The sequence below is a fragment of the Phoenix dactylifera genome, chromosome 13 (genome assembly GCF_051530095.1).
Source record: "Phoenix dactylifera cultivar Ajwa chromosome 13, Ajwa_hap1_PhDact_Kaust_v1.1, whole genome shotgun sequence".
NCBI classification, from domain to species: Eukaryota; Viridiplantae; Streptophyta; class Magnoliopsida; order Arecales; family Arecaceae; genus Phoenix; species Phoenix dactylifera.
Window position 1 is genome coordinate 22,931,384 of NC_143202.1, and position 21,989 is coordinate 22,953,372.

Below are 21,989 nucleotides of genomic sequence, written 5' to 3' on the forward strand. Positions count from 1 at the left end.
CCACTTAGACCTGTTCAATTGAACAAGTGGGTCTCACATTTAATTTAGCTTAAACATTTAACTCCCATAATGCTCAATATTCTAACGGAGTTCTCACCCTTTTTCTGGCCATTGCTGCTTCCGTCTGCCTCAGAATCTATAAGAATCTATAAGGGAACCCGTCTATAGTAATTCCTTCACCTTACGGAATTCATCATAGTGAGCCAGTCGGTGCTCCTTGAAACTTAATCTTGCTCTATCTGTTTCAGAATCTGATAAAACATAGGAAACACAACGCATTACATGGTCGGTATAGACTTTCGATTTAGTGTATTGTCCACTTGATTTTAAAATCATATAATCATTAGGTATATTGAAAGAAGTCAATTAACATCAACCTTCCAACTGGCCAATATATGCCCTTAAAACCTATGTAGGCCACATTAACATCAACCTTTCAACTAGCCAACAAATGCCCTTAAACCTAAATAGGCCACCATTAGTTTCCTTCTAATCAATAAGTATCACAACGGAAAAACAAGAGAGGGAAGAAAACTATTAAAAACTATTTTCTACAGTTCTCTGCACCTTATCAACAGGATATCAAGATGGCATGTAAAAGTAAAACATTTCTATGATGCTGATGGTAGTCTAAATCAACTACGAGTGTCACGTTAGCATGTAGCAGGAAAGATATGATCGACGCGCATCTCTACTATGAAATCAAGAAATTAACAACATTTTCTAAGTAAATGTGATATGGCAGGATTTAAAAAAAATCTGTTGAAGAACACAAAAACTTGATATTAAGTACCTAGGACATATTAAGTTTAAATTTTTAGTTTATTCAACATCGAGAGCTTGATGAGGGCTTTGCCGGCTCTTCATATGCTAGGCTATGGTAATAGAACTTTTGTTTAGCAAAGAAAAGAAAAGATGGACTATTCATACGTACTCGCATGCATGGTAGTTCTCTTGAGTCAGTAACGAATAAATGTGGTAGATGGCTTCATAAAATTGATCGGTTTTCAGTCAAAATGGAACGATTTTAGCATTTAAGGACTAAATACATGTGAACATGTAAGTGATCAGCAATTTATGAGGGGTGGTCTGGACTCTTAGCCCTGCTTAATTAAGAGCCGTCCTAGCCCATCAGGTTAGGATGGCTCTTAAGCAGTTCTTGCCTAGATGTTTAAGCCATGCAGTTCTTGCCTGTTTGTTTGGCTTTCTCCCTCTCACCCCAAATCTCTAGTTTCCATATATCTTCCTTTGTTTTGCATTTATTCTTTTTTTTATTGTTTCATTTGATCCTGTCCCTCCATTCTTTGTAACTGCGAAACTTGATGGCTTAACTAATCAAGAGTTTTAGAGATCAAGGCTGCAAATGGCTACCTTTTGTACGAGCCTTGGGACTTGATCAAGTGTAATATGTGCAACATGTCAAATTCTCCCAGTCCAAACTAAAAGAACCCAGTATCAATAATGAAAACCATCAATCCTAAAGACTTAGAGTGGTAGCATCATGGTCGGCAGAACAGTCCAGAACTGCCTAGTTCGAGGCGTACCGGCGGCGGACCGAGACCGTTTTGGCAACCAAAACGAGAAATTGATGACGGATCTAGGAACTCTAAAATTCTTCCTCGGTCTTGAGATAGCCAGAAGCTCCAAAGAGATCTCTATATATCAACGAAAGTATGCCTTAAAGATTTTAGAAGATGCTGGTTACCTCGGCTCAAAACCAGTGAGATGTCCCATGATACAAAATTTAAAATTGAGCAGATTTGAAGGGCAACTGATTGAGGATCCTACAATTTATAGAAGATTGATAGGTAGGCTACTGTATCTTACTATAACAAGGCCCGATTTAAGTTACTCTTTGCAAGTTCTAAGTCAATAAATTATGGATTCACTAAGACAACCACACTTGGAAGCTGCATATAGAGTATTAAGATACTTGAAAGCCACACCAGGGCAAGGTTTGTTTCTTCCATCAAATTCCGAGCTTCATTTGAAAGCATTTTGTGATGCAGATTGGGCAGCCTGCTTAGATATGCATCGATCAGTCACCAGATTTTGCATCTTTCTTGGAGAATCCCTTATTTCATAGAAGTTGAAAAAATAACATACTATTTCTCGATCTTCTGCTAAGGCGGAATACCGATCCATGGCTTTTACATGCTGTGAGATTCAATGGTTGTTAAATCTTCTCAAAGATTTGGATGTTCAACACACAAAGCCAGTGTTATTATTTTGTGACAACCAAGCAGCGTTACATATTGTTGCCAATCCAGTATTTCATAAGAGAACGAAACACATTGAAATTGATTGTCATATTGTAAGAGATAAGCTTCAACTGGAGATCATCCGAACTCTTCATGTATCAGACGTTATACAGCTTGCTGATTTGGTGACAAAGGCACTCGGAATAAATAGATTCCACACTCTGATGCATACGATGGGTGTACATGATTTGTACTCTCCATCTTGAGGGGGAGTATTGAAACATAAACAAATCCAGCTCTCCTCTCCCAACTATGCTCTATTCTACTTTGACCTTCATCAGTCTTCCAGCTGCTTTGACCGTTCCGGCATTGACTCAGAAGAACTTTACTTCAAGAACAGAGCAACCGAATCTAACAACCAAATAACTATTTTAACCATTTTTAGTTAATTCAGTTGGACAGTTAACCTTTCTATTAATCAGTTATTCAGTTGATATATCATTATAAATAGATCATATCATATAAGGAGAAGTATTCAATTTTTCAGAAATAAAGCTGTATTCCTTCCTTCTCATCTCCCCTGTTTTCAAACAGATTTTTTGGTTTTTGTTTCTTTTAACTTTTGAAGGGAGAAAGTGAGGGAACACTGAACCAAATATGGGTCGTGCCAGTTTTCTGCAATGGAATTGGATTTTGGAAGAAGGTCTGGGATTTTTTTTTGTCCTCCAGAGAGGGTCCAATCAGTCATATAGATAAAAAATAGTGTGATATGAAATTTGGCTTGTAGACCGACTTAGTAAGCCATGGGCCGTCTGTTCTGACTGGAGGTCAATTGCAAGTCTCCCAAGTCATGGGTCGCCCAACACCTCATAATTATGATATGACCAAATTAGATTTGTCTAAATTCTTTTCCAAAATCACAAAAAAAATAGTACCATCTGGTTCATCCGGATCCAATCTGATCTGATTTTTAACCGGATTGAAACTGGATCAAAATTAGAATCTCAACAAAAGATATTAAATCGGATCGGAGTCACTCGGAATGCGACCCGACCTATTAAATAGAAAGGTTTTTATATAATTTTTTTTTGAATCTATGATGGTTTTTGGAAAGAAAATGGGCTTGCCAAAGCCCGAAAACAGGCCTATCTCTCCACTTTCTCCTCTCCCGATCTCTCACCCTCTTCCAACCAATCTCTCTCCCCTCTCTCCTCTTTCTCCCTCCCGGTCTCTCTCTCCTTTCTCCTCTCTCTCCCTCATGATCTCTCTCCCCTCTCTCCTCTCTTTCCCACCCGATCTTCCCCTTCTGTCCTTTCTCGTCCTAGACTTTCTGATCTCTCTTCACCCTCTCACCATCCCAGTCTCTCTCTCTCCCTATCTCCTCTCTCTCCCTCCCAATATCTCTTCCCCCCTCTCCCTCCTAATCTAACTCTCCTCTCTCTCTCCCCCCCCCTCCCTTTCCCACGCTCTCTTCCCTCCTATCATTTTGCTGCGCAATTCAGCAAAGTTTACTGTGCAATTCAGGCATGCGTCCGGTATCATGGTGATTGCTTTTAGCTGAAAAGGGGAATCTTCACTAAGTTTTTATCTGGGCTTGTCAAAATCTACCAATCATCCAAATTTTAGCAATCTTGTACAGGTCAGATTTTGGAGGATTTGTTTTCGCTTAGCGGTCCATAAAAAGCATTAAGTTGAACATGAGCAAATCATTTCAATGTGATTACAAAACATCTAGGTTCAGATTTTTTTTTTTTTTTTTTTGGGTTGATCAACCTATGTACCCGACTGAGCCATCAACACAACATGTTGAGCCTTGACGTTATAATGAATTGACAATTTGACATAATCAGTTTCCAGCCATTATTTTACAATGATTTCTATGCATCGCATAGATGTAACGAACAAATCTCCTAAACGTTTAAACGCTACTCTTTTATTTCAGCACACCACTACCACGGGAAGTTAATCTTCACTGAAACATGAACCATTTGTACAAAGAAACCCAACTAGAGCCAGCCCATAGAAGTTGGACGGTTTTAATGAGACAGTTTAGGAATTAAGGAACCTAGTGTACCATTCGGCAGACTTTTTTGGATAGCGCTTGAGGTCATCATCATAATCGATATATGTTAGCCCAAATCGTTGAACGTAGCCTTGCTCCCATTCAAAGTTGTCTGTAAGAGACCAAGCAAAGTATCCTTTCACACGGACTCCCTCTCTACAATTAATAAAGAGATAATGGTTAGAGAATCAAATAAAGTAAAATTCTACAGCAAAATGATTATTAATTTAAATGAATTTATTTTATGTATGATTTTCTTATTTTAAAAAAATCTCAAAATCTGAACAATGAGCACTAGTCATAATCTAGAACCTCATTATGTTTGTACAAAAAAAAGGTATGTATACTAGTCTTCATGGACCAAAGTTCACAAGAGATAACTTATGCTGGTAATCACATCATATTGTGCAGTATACTCTACACTTCTTTTGCCATATAGGATTAAGATTCAAGCAGTAGAAGATACTATTGAATTACTTAAATGATTAAATTCTAATAGTTTGATGTAAAACAACTATAGGCGGTGGCCGTTGGGTTACCTATTTTGAGTTATGGACACACAAGCAAGGCCAAAGCATGTGTGCCGGACGTGCGACCCATCAACCTACTAACAATGGGGGAGAAAATATAGCATGTTGGAACGAAAGCATCAATTTGAGGTGTCAGCAAAATACGACCGTCTATTTCAAAAATAAAACCCTTTAGCACCCCGAGATGGGAGTGGGGGACGACCCTATGCAGAGACAGCAACACCAGCTCTACGAAGTCTGAATCGAATCATTTTGTTGGCTTTCCTGTGAATAAGAAATGTCGGGCGTGACGAAGTAAGCACTTCTAACTGTTTCGCCTGCTTCTTTCTTATTGTGGTGGCGATTATGGCATGGTGGAAATAAACGAAAAGTCAGATGAATGTTATTTTCAAATCGATTAATAGATAGTCTGATATGTTCTGAAAGATCGATAGAGTAGGAATGGATAGAGAAGAGGAAATCTTTCAAAAATAGGGAAAAACTTCTATTTTAATTGTTGATAAGACAAGATATCTATCCGTTCTAGATCTATCAGAAAGAAATCGATATATATCTGATGGAATCTACATTGTATGTAAAGTGCCCAAGTGCTTTGTTGGCCCAACACAAGGACAATAGCAACACCGGCTCTACGAAGTCCAAATCAAATCCTTCTATTGGCTTTTCTGTGAATAAGAAATGTTGGGTGCAGCGAAGCAAGCGCTTTTAACTATTTTGCTTGCTTTTTTCTTATTGTGGCAGCTATTATGGCAAGGCAGAAATAAACGAAAAGCGAGATAAATGTTTTTTTCAAATCGATTGATAGATGGCTTGATTTGTTCAGACAGATCGAAAGAGTAGGAATGTATAGAGAAGAGTGAATCTTTGAAAAATAGGAGAAATCCCCCATTTTTATCGATTAATGAGACAAGATATCTATCTATTCTGGATCTATCAAAAAGAAATCAATACATATCTGATAGAGTCTACATCATATGTAGAGCACCCAAGCATTTTTTTGGCCAAACCGGTTCTCTTATCCATTGGCCCAATGCACTAGGCTCATCTCATGGAGGCAAAAGAAAAATGTAGTTGTGTTGTTATTGTTCGTTGTCTTGATGCATTCTCTGGCATCATCCCATATTGACAGAAAGAGCGCGGGCGCCGACCTGACCTGTAGGTCTACTAAAGTAAAGCGAGAAGTTGAGCTCGAACAAACCGAAGTCACTTTCGTAACTATACTTCCTATAGCTAACATGTGTCCAGTCCAGCACAAACGAGCGTAAGCTGCTATACCAAATCCTCAGCTGGCCATCGGGGACCAAATGGTAGCTCAAAACTTAATGGCTAATGGCCCTAAAGTCTCATGTGCTATTTCCTTCATAGACAATTAATTGATAATTTGATAGAGACGCCCATTTTAGGGTCTTTTCATGCTTGTCTAGAAGTACAATATCATAATCTGGAGGTGCAAGAATATGCATGCTATATGTCCACTTGCTTTTCTACCAGTAATTGTAGTCCACTCCCTTATGCCCAAATTGACCATAAGACAGAAAAAGCAAATGAGCATATTATGTTTTCTCGCCTGCATGTATATGAAAATTAAAATTTTTCACCAAAAGCACTATTCCAATAACATTTTTCATCCATAAAGCATGTGGAATTTTGAGATTTTTTGGGATTAAAATAGAAGGTTAATCATATTCCTAACACAAAATAGATGATTAGCCTTCCATTTCTTAACATAGAAGAACATTTATGAGATGCTTAGTCTGGCCCGGTCCACTTGATCAGCTATATCTAGCCTAGCTCAATTGGACCCCATGTGCTGCACACGTAAGGGTAGCGGGAGTCTTCTTTCTCTTCGACAACTCCGAAAAGAAGCCAAAGTCCTAGGGCCACTGAAATCCTAGGGCTCCTTTATAAGAACACCTCCCCTCCCCTTCGAGACCCTCCACCACTGAACCATCACCAAAATCTATTCATTTTTCCTCTTCTTCTTTTGGAAGACTGTCATTTTGCCAACCTCAAAAGCATCTCAAACCCATCAATTTTCTTTCTTGGTTTTTCCCCTTTTCTACTGAACCACCTTCACCAGATTCCAGCAAGGAATTGCTTGAAAAAGATATGGAAAACCCTTCCCTATTTTTCTGATCATCTTTTTTTCCATTTTCCAATCTCCATCGTGGCTATTCCTTGTTATTGAACCCTCGATCGAGTCTCCATGGGTCTCCTAGTGACCAACCAGTGAAGCTATGGCTGCCGGTGAACAACTAAGGCCCAAAACAAAATGAAACCCTTATTTTTTCTATTTTTCGACCATGTCTCCTTGTTTTTCTTGTTAGTTGAATGCCTATTGTCACTGGCTATGCCTCGCCACCTGCTACTGGACCTCCAGCTATGTTGTCGCACCTTGCCGAACCACTACCATGCCTTTCCTTTTCCTCTTCTTCTTCCTCAGGAACAGCAAGAGGAGGCTTCCTCGTCCCCTATGATTGCTCGAAAAATAGAAATCCCATCCCATGGAACCAATAAAGGGTCCTGTCTTCCTTTCCAATGGACCTTAGTTGAGATTAGTAAAGAGGCCCTAAACCACTTTGGTACCTAGGCAGCATATTGAATCCATCACCCTGACCTTTGTTGAGTACCCTTAAAATTCACTATTAATGATCCTTGTTGAACAATCTTTACTTTAATCAAGGCCCTGCTTCATCCACCAATTGAGTTGTTTAGATCTAACCTACCAAGAGCCATCTCAACTTGGCCAACCATTCCCTTTTTCTCTCTCTTAAAATTTTAATACTATTAAAGCTATTGAATAGGAAGTTACTTGTGCATTGAATGTCTTTGAATAGGTTTAGCTAATTCATATAATTGAACTTTGAAGGTTCAAAAGAAAAGAGGTAATTAGTCCTTACACTCCTTATTAATTTTCAAACTATCGCATATTTTCCATGCATATGATTTGTGTAAAATATAAAAATAATATTCAATGTTGATTTGTATCATATTTTTCTTAAAATAAAGGATCTGTCATATGTATCACAAAAATTATACTTTATTGTGAAAGAATGGTTCCATGAATATTTTAATAAAAATAACTTGTTTATGAAATATGAACCTTATCATGTCATTTAGTATTTTTTTCTATCTACTCTATGTGTATACTTTAAGATAAAAATATGAATATATCAAGGGATCTCAGATAGCTATAATAACTCTTAGAACTAGTGGTCAATCGACCACCTGGAGCTAGCATCCAATGAAAATGACCCTATGCCAACGGGCATAAAATAGTAATAAATACAAATTATGATACTTTGTTGATTATGATGAGGGCCCTATCACAGGTACAAAATGGCCATCGCACTGAACGTTTGTAAGCAATGTTTTGCATTATAAACTGGCTAAATGATATATGTTTAAGAATTTGTTTATGTTATATACTTAGAACCATGTTTATGAAATCTTCATGATTTATGCATACATTATGGATTATGAATTATTTTATCAGAATATACTATGAAATATTCTATTTTGCAACAAAAGTTATTTTCTCTAATAATACATTAATTCATATAAAAACTTATGCTTGATCCAGTAAGGTATTTAAAGGTTTATTTACTGAGCGTTGTAGCTTATATCTCTTCTTTTCTAACTTTTTCAGACAAATAAGGTCGCTAAGAGAGGGAATGGATCTAGGCTTAGAGTTCGTACTAAAAAGCTTTTGTAATAGAATTTTAGTTTATTAGTTTATTATAAATTTATAGTTGGGTGTCTTCATGAATTTTGAAGTTATGGGTTTTGACATTTAAATTCTGGATTTAGAAGCCTTGTACTGACAACTTATTATTTAATCGATAGGAGATTTAGATTTTTTATATTTTATATGAGATATATTTTTATATAGGTTATTGTGGTTCGCTTCATGTTATCATGGGTAGTACCTTAAGGTAATATAGCCATATTATGTTCTAAATTTGGGGCATGACAATTTCAATACTCTATATGCTTTAAAGGTGCTAAAATTGTCTAAATATGTAGATCAGTGGAATCTCACTATGCGACATGTTTCCTCATCTACACAATTTAGCTAGTGATCAATATGCAACTATAGCATCTTATTATTTTTTTTAAAATTGCCGACTATTTTGGATAATTTCATTTAGGACATTTTTGGATGATTGGAGTAAAATTCGTATGGGATTCGTAGGTTGGGCTAGTACAACCAACAAAATGATTAGATTACGGGTTGGGCTAGGCCTATATTTATAAATATTCGGGAGATCCTTGGATATAAATTACCTCAATATTAATTTCTTGTAGTTTTTCTATTGGCTTATGATATAAATTACTTTACAATAGGCTGGGCTCAACATGTGTCTACACAAGTCTAATTACCTCAATATCTATTGTACAAGTAAATTATATCACAAGAAAGCCTGCAATAAATTCTCTATATACTAATCATGAATACCAATTACATAGTAGCCCTTGGCATTATTTTATAGTGGTTTAGCTAAACTGTGTAAATCCTTTTGGCCCTACATATCAAGAAAAAAGATAGTATTGTTATTCTATACATGTTGAAGGCTTATTAATAAGTATAACTATATTATTCTTGGATATACATATCTTAGGTATGTTAAAGTTTGTATATTTATGAAAATAATAGTTTCTAGAAATATCATGTATGAGATCTATACAATTTCACCAAGCTTATAGTGAAGTCACATCTAATATATGTTGACTTACCGTATGGCTTCACAAATTTCAGCAAGGTGGATGGAGAGGTAATTGATTCTATGTGGATCATTGCGTGCTTGTTTCAATGTTAGATTTGAATTGTCTAGTTCACAAGTTCCTGTAAAAAGAGAGTTTCATTTATAATGATAAGAAAAATAGTAGAGATAAGAGGCTTATGCTCCATCTAGGAGTAAAGAAAGAATATCATTTCGTATCCCAAATCTATATAAAGTTTTTGTAAATTTGATCTGATGATTCTATTTATTTATAAGTATTTGAAAAATATGTAATGAAAGACAATGTTTTGCAGTTCTACATAAAATGTACGCTAAAGCAACTTGAAAATTAGCAATAGGTTAATCATAGACTTACTTAGAATTTTTATTTTAGTTTCTTTTAACAAAAGATATTGTTTTGCAAACCAAAAAGCATAACACATGCAACAAAAACAACTTTTTGTAATTTTTGCCCAATCATATGCCCTTATATCTAACCATATTTGCATTGTAAAATTACTAACCATTTTCAGTGATGTATATTTTTGGGTCTTTATACCTCCTCTTTGTATATAATAAGAGGTTTTTCATTCCACGAGGGTAGACATATATCCATGTACCATTCTGCAAGCAGGAAAGTGCATTAGATGAACTCTTGGCTATACAAATAATATTAAATAAATATATCCTTAATAATGAGAAATTAAAATAATGTTACATGCAAATAAAATATTTAAGGATTAAAAGATGAATTTTTATAAGAGCAAAGGGAGTATGTAGTTTTCCTAAGTTATGACTAGCTTCAATTTACAATATATGGAGTATATATAAATCAAATGACAAACTATCAACATTCATGTATATATTGATTCAAAACTTATCCACTTTTTGTTATTTCTAAATGATCATCGAAGATTGGAGACATTATGCCTTTTATTTTTTAAAATATTAGTTTGATAAGAAACTATCATCTACTTTAGCATTAGTACATAAATTGCACTTTATAAGTTAAAAAGTAAGCTAATTCCTTTTTTGGAGTCCCTTATTTCATTTAATTACATAAATTGACATTACCAAAAAAAAATTAAAAAATTATACAAGAGAGATATCAATTTACTCTACAACTAGCAATAGAAAAATTAGAAAATGTTGATCTATGGAGTCATTTTCTCCATATCAACTAGCATTTTAAGTATTAAATTGGATATGTACCTTAGCCCCTAACACTTTCATGTCATTGCTTTATCCTTTATATGAATTGTGTATCTATTCCATTCAACTAAACTCAACTAAACCTTAATCAACTAAACTCAACTAAACCTTAATCCCAAACTAGTCGGGGTCACTACATGAATTCTATTTCTCCATTCTGCTCAGATTAAGGCTATATTTTTTAAATGATGTTGAGATGTCGAGTTCTTCTTTACTACTTAATCCTATGTGATTTTTTATCTATCGTTATCCCTCTTTCCTTATATATATATATAATCACTCTTTTATACCAATTCATCCCTTGGCTTATATTATTATACATGTATGAACTATCTAAATCATCATGCTCTTAATTTATCCTTAATTGATGGCACCTTTATCTTCTTATGAATAACTTCATTTCTTATTTTTTTTAATTTTTTGTATTACCACATATCTATCTCAATATTTTTGTTTCGAGGACATTTATCTTGTTCGCATATTATTTTTAATTGCCCAATATTCTATTTCATAAAGCATAGCTAGTCATCTAGTTATTCTATAATTTTTTTCTAACTTGGTAGATATCCTATGACAATATAATATTCTAGATAACTTTTTCATTTTATCCAAAATTGCTTCAATTCTATGGATATCATTCTCTTCAATCTCTCCTTTCTTAAGAACAATTGATCTTACCTACCAAAAAAATGATCATTCATGGAAACTTCATGATTCTCAATTTTTACTTTCATCTTTATTTTGAATTTTATTAATTTAATCGTATTCAGTGTATTCCATCTTGGTTCTACTTAATCAAAAATTATTGGATTCTAATTACACTTCGTCATCATTCCAACTTATGATTAATTATGACCTTAGTTTCAGCCATATCATCTACAAATAGCATGCACTATGAAATATTATCCTGAATATAATTAGTAAGCTTATTTATAATTTGTGCAAAAGGGTAAGAAGCTTATTAGTATTACCATCAATAGCTCTCACACTAGTAACCACACTATCATGTATGCCCTTGATCACATTAAAATATCTAACATTTTTTTTATTCTCTAACACTCATCGCAAGATTTCTCTAGGAACTCTATCATATGCTTTCTTTAAATCAATAAAAATGATATAGAGATCTTGGTATTTTATCTACATTTCTCCATTAGCCTCTGAAGGAGAAAAATAACTTTCATCTCTATTTTAGAAAAAATATAATGTAGCTATATTATAAGAGTTAAATAAAAGATTTAGACTTGAAAGTTTATAGTTCCATAATTTAGCGATATTTTTTTTTTTTTGTTATAGATAGCTTAGTGATGTATCATCAATGATTAGATCTCCACTCTTCAGTACAATTGTCAAAAATTAAAATATAATAGTATTCTCAAAGGCATACAGAAGTCTGAGTTGCCATTTATAAAATTCGAGTTATTATTTTCTATTTACTACTTTTTAATTATATCATCCAAATATAGGCTATGCCAAGTATGAGAAACCTTTAATAGAAAATAGCATGTTAGCAATGCATATTCTAAGTGAATTAGAAGATAGAATTTCTTCATTTACTAAAAGAAATTGTGATTGAATGTATAACTATTTCAAGTGCAACTCATTTGCAGGGAAAAATAATAACTAAAAAAAGAAGATGTCGTTTTACCAATTGTCCAATAGGAACACCATCTTTTGCTTCTGCAATAAAAAAATTGTATAATTATTGGACAAGTGACTAATAATATGGCTTTCAAATTACTTCAAATGATTATTCTTTTCATAAAAGAAGCATTGTATCGACTATTTTTTAACTTTAAGTTCTAAATATTGTCATGAATAAGTAACATCCTATCTTATATATAGAAAATATCACAAAAAATAGAACAAGTAATAATATATGTTAGTGTTTTAGATGACCAATTTTAACAAGATAAGCTTCGTATAATTATTGAGATATTAGTTTTAACACAATGGTTGTATTTTCTAAACATAACTATGTCCATTTCCAAAAGTTCCCATAACGATAATACAAAATTTAATATGCTAACAAAGTACTGTAATTCCTTGTAAACTATAATAATACATAACTTATAACTTATTTTATATCTAAAAAAGAGGCACGTAATTCTTAAATGAACATATACTCATCCATTATAGATTATGATTTTAGGCTAAACAGTCCTATTTTTCATAGTGACAGTCTCACATAATATTAAAATATTAAGCTTTATTGAATCCTTTAAAATATATATAATATTTGAAAGTCAAGTGAAAACTAAATAATTCAAAAATAAATTTTGATAACGAAAGTTCACATAACAATAAAGAAATAGAAGATAGATTACAAACCTAATACTAGATACTTGAGCATATAATATCAATAACTTTGAAGATTTAATTAATAATAGTAAAGAATAATTATCATAATATTATGTTGATGATTCATGTCATTCAATAAGGTTAGAACTTAAGCAATCCACAGTCATGAAGGCTCACTTTCTTTGGTAGCAAACCCTATTTATAGATAATTTTTTTTAATAGTAGCATGATCATAAGCGGTTAAAATTTTTTTAAAATTATTTTTAATACATTGTGGCATGAATATTAATGACTAAAAGTTATAATTTGAAAATTTATATTATCTTCTCATCTCTGCAAGAAAATTGTTATAGTGTTAGACAAGCATATATATTAATATTATAAATATTACCTTTTAGCTTCCAAAATATGAGCATGCAATACTCTTATATAAAATTAGTATATATATATATATAATGAATATGATGTATAATTTGAGAATATTTAAACCATAAAATAGCATATAGGCCATCTAAATGTATAATCCATCCTTGTTGTTTGGGCCACATTCCATTTTTAAATACCTACCATTCTTTGACTTATGCCACTTAAAAAATTAATTATTCGACACTTGATATCCTTTTCTATTTGTTAATTCATCATTTGAAAATATTTTATTTCTGCAGTTAAACTGAAACTAAAATTTTTAGATATGGTTAATCTATTTAGCCATTAGGCACAATTTATTATATACATATTGAAAATAAATATGAAACTATTGATAATATGTTATATCACAATTTTACTAATTTAGAAACATCATTATAATTAAAAAAGATAGAAATAGGAAACTATCAAATTTTAGATTATTATGTTGATTGAAGTATCCTTCTCTCTTTCTTTTTTGCAATTTATATTTTATCTTCTTTAATAAAAATCATAGAGTAAGGGAGGGGGGGGGTCTTTTCTTACGTTACGTTTTTAGAAAAAGACGGGCAAAAATCTAACATATGTTGGAATGTGGGTTTGATAGATTATTTATATCAAAATAGGTATAGAGTATATATATTTAAACACTAAGAAATAAAATAAATGATTAACAACTTTGAGAAAACCAAAAAAGATTGAAATTTTTCACTTTTTTTATTTTCTACATTCAAACTTTGGAGTAGAAAGGAAAGCCATTTTGGATGATGAAAGAATATATACCTTCTAAAAGTAATAAAAAATTAAATATAGAAGAAATTTGCAAATAAAAAATATTTTCATTAAATTAGTCAATCAATTGACATACCAAATTGCTCGGCATATGAGTCATTAATGCTAATAATAGGTGAATAGTTCTGTGAGATTGAAACACTTTTTGCATATCTAGAAGTATAATAGTTAATTCCAATAAAATCATAGGATTCTTTAATCATCTCTGACTGCTCGCTTGTAAAATAAGGAAGCCTCTCCCCAACCAATGCTCTCATGTTAAATGGATAATCTCCGTAGACTAATGGATCCATGTACCTGTGTAAATTTGATAAATTAAGATGAAAGTTAGAAAAAATAGTATACCATGTACATGTTAATATATTTTTATAGAAATTATAATGATGATAATTTATATTTTCACTAACCATCCAAGCATGAACTCAATGGCTCTATTTGCAGCCTCTTTGTCTTGATACAATTTTGAATATGGCTCAAACCACATACTTACAAGGGTAATTCCTACTTCACCTTGTTGTTCAGCCTAAGATACAATTTGTAGCTGCTTTAATAAGTTTCAAAATTGCATGTAGACAATAAACATGAATTGAAAATTAAATAATATTATGGATTCCAATCAATTTAAAAGTAATGTATAATTGTTTATATATTTTATGTAAGAAAGTAATAGAGTTCATTTTCAATAGGTAGAATCACCCATGCAATAGCTGATTGGAAATGCTAGTAAACGTGACAAGTTAAATAATTTATATTTTTGAAATAGTTTATATTATTTCAAAGTAACTTATTTGATGGATAAAATTTATTTCAAAATCTGTTATATTCAAAAACAACATTATCAATTAAAATGCAAGTACATATATAATATGCAATAATTAATCATCACAAAATTTAATTTCATCTTACTTGAAATTGGTTTTTGTAGAGCCTAGCAACTGCTGCATGAGAAAGAATAAGGTTATGAGTAACAATATATGGTTCCTTCATGGAGTCACCCTCCGGAGATCCTAATAATTCAGAGCTTCTCCCAGGTGCATGCTTTCCAAGAGAATATCCCATACTACTAAAACTCCATGGCTCATTTAAAGTGATCCAGTATTTAACTCGGTCTCCAAATTCTTCAAAGCATATGTTCGCAAAATCTTTGAAGTCATTCCTAAGACAAAAATGAGAGAAAAAAATGAAGAGTTCAAAAAATGTACCAAGAGAGAACTACAAAATAATTATAACTTCTATATAACCTTTTATCCGACAAATAACTTAGGTAATATTAATTAGAACTACATAAAGTCAGCATAATAATTTTATAAAATATACATATTAGGTTCCTTTACATAATAAATATGAGTTCAAAGTTGGAGATCGAAATACAAAAATCAGTCGTAAATCTATAGCCTATAACATGATACATGATATCACTTATCTAGATATATCAAGATGCAATAATTGCATTATAAATTCTCCTATAACATATAATATCACAATGAGTTAAAGAAATATTTTCTTTTTTCTAAAGCTATGCATTGTGTTAAATAGAATAACTTATTTGTAACTATTACCATTACCAACATATCTTACCCTGTTTATTTCGATTTTATCTTCACCCTTTGAGTATATAATTTACAGCCTTATTGAAATTTAGATTTAAGATTAGTTCTGTCCACATTTCCACCAAAAAGACTAGTTAATTTTGTTCATAATCTTTGGGTGATGATATGATGAAAATAGAAAATTCATTATTAGTAAACTTACAAACTTACACAATCTTACTACTCAAGAAGCCTCCATATGCATCCTCTAATGCTTGTGGTACATCCCAATGAAATAGGGTGACAAAGGGCTTTATTTCTGCACAAGAATCATGGAAGTATTATATAATTGCCGAGACTTGCAAAAAGATAAAAAACATCTAAGATTATCCTTACTTGTTATTACCATTTCTTATTAACTCGTTGATGAGATCATTGTAGTATTTGATTCCTTCTGGATTTACTCCATCTTTTAGTGTGCCCTCTGCAAGGTTAAGATGCTTATGAGTATGGATAAAATTGATGCAAGCTATACTGCCTCCGCATTCAAGTAAGTTTCATCATAAAGATTTTATATGAAATTTTGGAGGCAAGTATGACATCTAATCTAGTTATGCTCCAAAATCTATATTGATAATGACAACTTGGATGGTTAGCTTACACTTCAGTTCAACAAACTTCATATCTATGCATAGAATTTAACAACTAGAAGAAGCACAGATATCTAGAACATGAAACATAGAATTAGAACTTTACTTGGCAATATCCTTGACCAAGAAATGGAGAATCGGTATGAATCCATGCCTATATCCTTCATTATTTTAACATCTTCCTGTGACCATTATAAGTAAAAGGAATTGAGTCAAGAGGTGCTATAAGTACATAAAAGGAAAGAGCCATCAAGTTGACCTTCTCTATACCTACTTTGAATCTGTGGTACGAGTCGGTTGCAATGTCTCCAGTGCTTTTGTCTTGAATTTTATCTACAAAATATCATGAAAGCATTTACATGAGACTTAGATTCTGCCCCAATATGCAAAGACAAATCTTTAGTTTAAGAAAAGGAAAAGACAAACCTTCTATGTAGCATCAACAAAGATTTGAACAAGGATTCTACTCATGCAAAAGTGCATATCCTTAATGCTATATGTCTTTGCATATGGGAACACGTAGTAAAATTAAAATAATTTTATATGTACAAATACATTTTTGTGTGCGTAATTATAGTCAAGTGTGTATATGTATGTATGTACGTACATATCGTACATATATTATATGCTTGCATGCATGTATGTTCATGCTCTAGGTTGAGATGCAAAGCGAACTTTTTTTGTTGGTCATTTCTAGCAGTTTTTGGTTTGAATACTTAGCTTTTTTCCTTTTGATTATTTGAATACATGTTTATGTGTGTAATTATAGTCAAGTGTGTATGTATATGTATGTACGTATGTCCATATATTATATGCATGCATGCATGTATGTTCATTCTCTAGGTTGAGATGCAGAGAGAACTTTTTTTTTGTTGGTCATTTCTAGCAGTTTTAAGTTTGAATACTTAGCTTATACATCTCCTTTTGATTATCTGACTTTCAGTTGAAGTTATGGACTATAGATGAGTAGGGAAGCAAATTAAGTATCCAACTTTGTGCAGCAAACCGTACAGACCATGTTCTAGTTATGCGAATTTGAAGAAGAGATGGAACTAATTAGGAGGTGTTGATCCAATCTCTGGTGCATGAAAAGTGTGAAAAAAAAGACCACTTTTTTTAGCATAAAATGATAGATATACTTTGAATAATAAATTATTAGTTTAGTACTAATTCTCATGTGCTAGATACTTTGACCAAAAATGTTCTTCAACCTTCAATTAAAGAATCATGGAGTAATTAAGGCATGATCCTTGATTGGCTGCCCCTTTATGTTCAATCCTTTAACATGGTTGCAAACGTGTATAGAGTAAATACGACTACGTGCATAAATAAAACTAATAAGTTGCACCACATGAACCTAACCGTAAAGAGAAATTAAAATTAAAATGCTCACCCTAAATGTGCTAGCTAGACATAAATTGATACCAAATCTTTTTTCTTAAAAAAGAATATAAAATTTAGAAAACTTATTTTTGGTTATTATAGATATGGATGGTAATATAGGAAAACTTAACCTGTAGCTAACCTGACTTGATGTCATGTCAAGAACCTTTGATTTATAACCAAACCCTCATAGCCCATTTGACCCATAAAGTAATCTAATATGCAAAGGTTGTTCTTCTATCAACCGAACTTACTATATCTAAATCTTTATATTTCATGACTTGCAATATTAAAAATATTAATCACTCATAGTATCTTTACTCAAACACATGGATGATTTAACTTGACTTATATCGTCTGATCTAAATAGAACTCTATCATCATGATCTGAGTCATATCAAAGTTCTAACCCATATCAACTTGTTTAAGGTTCAGGTCGGGAGTTTGAACCATACCCAACCTGAATTGAAGAACTTCTTGACCTATGCCCCACCCAAATTTCTTGGTTGAGTCAGGTTAATATATTTTTGTCATCCCTAATGGTAGAAACCATCTTATTAGTTGCAATCATCTTAGTGACTATTTAGGGCATCTATCATCTTAATATATCTTAGTATATTTTTGCCAAAAGCTTCTTAATTTGCTCTTGTTATGCTCATAGATGGAAGAACAACATCAACCATCCCCAAGCAAAACCATTGAAGGACTTCAAAATCCTTCGAACTCACAAGTAGGAGCAAGAAAGCTTGATCATTGCAATCTATCATGTGCTTTTAAGAGATTCTGATCCTTTTCAATATTCTGATACATGCCCTCATATATGCATCTATAATAATAAATATTATAAGCTAGTTTTTGGTGAAATAAGATATAATAATTGTCACAAATGAAGAAGAATAAAGTAAAATAATCTCATGATTAGTGAAAGAACTTTCATAACTCTCTTTGTTATTTAATCATTGAATATTCTATCTTTTTTTAAACAATATTTTCAAAAAAAATATTGAGAAGCAAGCACTAGACTAAATTGAGTGTTAAAACAAGTTGAAATAGACAAAAATAAAATTAGAATTTTTTGCATATAAATCCTCATTAATATGCAAAATTACATAAATACCCTCATAGAGTTGCTATTTGTATGTATACAATTATAAATATTTCTTTAATTTTGAATGTCTACCTATTAAGGATATTTTTTAGTAATTTCAATTTTAAACTAGTAATTTTTTAATGACGTTAGATGTTGTGGGTACATATACAAGAAAAAAAGAAAAAATATATATATATACGCAATACAAGTGTTTTATAAAGGTATACATGCAAATATCAATTTTGGGAGGTATATACTCACGTAAATTATAATATTTAGGAGGGTATATCCGCAAAAAATCCATTGTTATATTAGCTGGCTGTGTTTCAATGCATGAATGGGTTATACGTGAATAACCTATCCAACGGGCGAGTTATGGAAGGAAGAGGAGTTTGAGCAGCAGTGGAAGCAGGTTTGCGGAACTCATTATCCTCAAACTTTGGAAATAAACTAATAGATGACTTTTAATTTCAATTTATTATCCTAGTCTTTGGGATAGCAAGCGTCCACCTACAGGGAAATCATTTTCTTTTCCTAGATCTTCCGATGCCTTCATAAGATTTTTACCTTTAAGTACAAAAAAAAAAAATGATTGTGGAGGTTTCAAAGCGACAACCTTTGTTGTTATGGGTGAAGGTGTCCCATATACTTGGCCCTTTCCCTCCTTCATTCCACGCTCCTTCCACCTTCACCATGTCTCATCAGCAAACAGCCCATGTTAGTGTCATGGATGTATGTGTGTGTGTGTGTGTGTGTGTGTGTGTGTGTGTATGAGAGAGAGAGAGAGAGAGAGAGAGAGAGAGACCTGGTATGCAGAAGTGGCAGCACCGAAGACAAAACCAGGAGGGAAGCTACTCCTTCCTAAAGTCACCTTAGCTGGAACCCCCGTTGGAGGTTCCGACCTTTTCCTCTTCTTCTGAGGAAGCTCTACAGGAGGCTCCATGACAGCAGTATGCACACCGGCAGAGCTCAATGCATTACGAGAAGGCCTCTGCAAGCAGGAGCCTATCTATATATATTGCCAGCCATTGCGTGTCTAGTTGTATTATAAGGGTTTTATTTGCTTATTCGTATTGGTAATCTGTTTAGCTCGAGGAATTGGTCCAAAGTCTTGGGAGTTGGAATATAGAGCTGGATTCTCACATGGCTTGCTTAAGTGCATGCGCTTTTATAACTGGTGTACGTAGCACTTACTTCTCATACGCAAGCCTTGGAATACGTTTCTCATTTAATAAAAAAAAATCATATTGTCTTTTCTACCTTTCTTTTTTTTCTAACAAATTGGTGCATGCTTTATTGATACCATTCGATAGCCTACTTGTCCTCTCCAGACTAACCCATCGATCCCTTGCATGCTTATCTTAGAAATCTGAGGAGAAGCGTGGGTGCAATTATATTGCTCCTGGGGGGAACGTCAAGTCGAGTCATTGCTACTTTAGATACGTTTCTTGCTCGTTTATTTATTTTTTTTTGGGTGAAAACGGCATATTATATAGCCCTTACGTGAGATTTCGATCCTGCTCGTTTTAGAATCAAGTTCAATCAATCATTGGGTTTATAATATTATACGGCAAAGTCAATGAAGCCCAGTCGCGTGACCACTTCATTGGTGAAACATGGAGTGAGCCAATGCAAATCTTGCGTGGCTGTTTAATTTGATTCATTCAAACATGTAGAATATTCTAAATCGCAATATGATATTGGAAGAAGGTTCCCAAGGAAAGCTCCAGACCAACTACTACATCGCCTGATTAAAAGCTTAGAGAACGCCAACTTGGTTGAGTGAAAAATCCACAATGTATTAATTTGGACATCTCACCAATCACCATATAAATTAAGAAGAGAATTACAGTTGGTCAACTTTTGTCCAGGTCAACGCTATAATTCGCACTCGTGATTCTTTCTTTAAAAGAGACAATTCTTCCACATGGCATGCCGCACGGAGCTCAACAACTCTCCATGGATCTCCAATTGTTATGGTGGGAACCTGAGCCAAGTCATGCCCATGTGTAAAAGAAAAGAAAAGGGTGGGCTCCATTGGAAGGCTTGGAACAGAGTGGTCGAAGGGAGTAGTAACATAGAAGATAGGCAGGCAATGGGCATCTGAGCCCTGCTTGCAGATTTTCTTATTTGCTTTGCATCAGAGAGAAGTCAAACAAGACTCGGGTAAATTTCTCAGTTGATGAGCATCAAATCTTCCAATCAAAGCTGAAGGTAATTTCTCAAGTTAATGAACATCGAATCTTCCAACTCTCTTCTATTGTGTTTGAGCGTGTGCATGCGCGTGTATGCGCTAAGATTCTTCTGCCAGAAGACAGTGGCTTAAGCAACATGACAGGTAGGCATGTCTATCGCGAAGCTAATCAAGTGGCTGACCATCCGGCGAACTCGGTGAGCTCGACTCGAAGAGAGTCCTGTTCAATATCTACTGCTCCTCCTTTCCTAGCTCATCGGTTTCAAGCTGATGCTGGTCTGGACTGTAGCTGCTGTCATGGAGATCTCTTGAAAAGCTTGTAGTTTCCAGGGCTCAGGATCTTCAATGGAGACCTCTAACTCTGCTCAAATCGATAGCCGATATTGAAAGGAAGAGAGAGCATATCTGATTCGGGCGACGCATGAATCGCTGGCAAAACCTTGAGGGCAGTCTTCTGTATTTTCCCCCTGAATAGCTGCAGAATACTTTGCATTATATCTCTCCCATACCAAAAGTACAAAGAAAGGTGAAAAGAACATCCTGAGAGACCAATGAACAGGTAATTGTTATCATTTGGGTTGGCCGTGCCAGGGGCTCAACTCTGAAGAAACAGTTACACTTAACATTTTGTGCTTTGGCATCAGAGCGCTATGGATCGATGACATCGTTAACTGGTGGAAGGCATGGTAATTCACACATTTGTTTACCATTTCCAGAGAAAAATATTAATAGCCTTCCTGTTCCTCGCATTTTTCCTGAACTCTTTTTCCCTTTCTCAGTTTTCTGTAACCAGAAGTATTGAACCATGAGAGGTCAATAGCTCGCAACACACTTTATACGTGGTTTCCATGAGAGAGTCCAGTCCTACAACATGTTACTTTAAAACTATAGAAACATTTGCTGTCACAAAAGAAAG

The 21,989-nt window shown here is 33.5% G+C and overlaps 1 protein-coding gene across 3 annotated transcripts; it reads right to left on the minus strand.

Moving 5' to 3' along the window:
* Positions 1-4,020: 4,020 nt before the first annotated feature.
* Positions 4,021-20,243, minus strand: LOC103708531 (furostanol glycoside 26-O-beta-glucosidase-like). Of its 3 annotated transcripts, XM_008793490.4 has the most exons (13): positions 19,685-20,243; positions 19,496-19,565; positions 16,681-16,739; positions 16,513-16,588; positions 16,163-16,240; positions 15,988-16,075; positions 15,134-15,383; positions 14,635-14,750; positions 14,304-14,524; positions 12,378-12,409; positions 10,042-10,141; positions 9,531-9,639; positions 4,021-4,419 (listed from the first exon to the last, which is right to left on the minus strand). In XM_008793490.4, the coding sequence occupies exons 1-13, from the start codon at positions 19,820-19,822 to the stop codon at positions 4,251-4,253; spliced, it is 1,506 nt and encodes a 501-aa protein (XP_008791712.3). In that variant the 5' UTR covers positions 19,823-20,243; the 3' UTR covers positions 4,021-4,250. The 3 variants fall into 3 exon arrangements, with proteins under 3 accessions (XP_008791712.3, XP_038986805.2, XP_088566162.1); XM_039130877.3 differs by lacking the exon at positions 9,531-9,639 and having other exon boundaries at positions 19,685-20,242; XM_088710036.1 differs by lacking the exon at positions 19,685-20,243 and having other exon boundaries at positions 16,677-16,739.
* Positions 20,244-21,989: the final 1,746 nt, after the last annotated feature.

What these genes read in the sequence shown, in the direction of transcription:
- LOC103708531 (XM_008793490.4), bottom strand. Translation starts at nt 19,822, where the DNA reads ATGGAGCCTCCTGTAGAGCTTCCTCAGAAGAAGAGGAAAAGGTCGGAA. An exon ending in CTTCACCCATAACAACAAAG is followed by an intron (nt 16,740 to 19,495) that starts GTTGTCGCTTTG and finishes GATATTTTGTAG; the next exon opens with ATAAAATTCAAGACAAAAGC. An exon ending in TCTACAAAAACCAATTTCAA is followed by an intron (nt 14,751 to 15,133) that starts GTAAGATGAAAT and finishes ATTGTATCTTAG; the next exon opens with GCTGAACAACAAGGTGAAGT.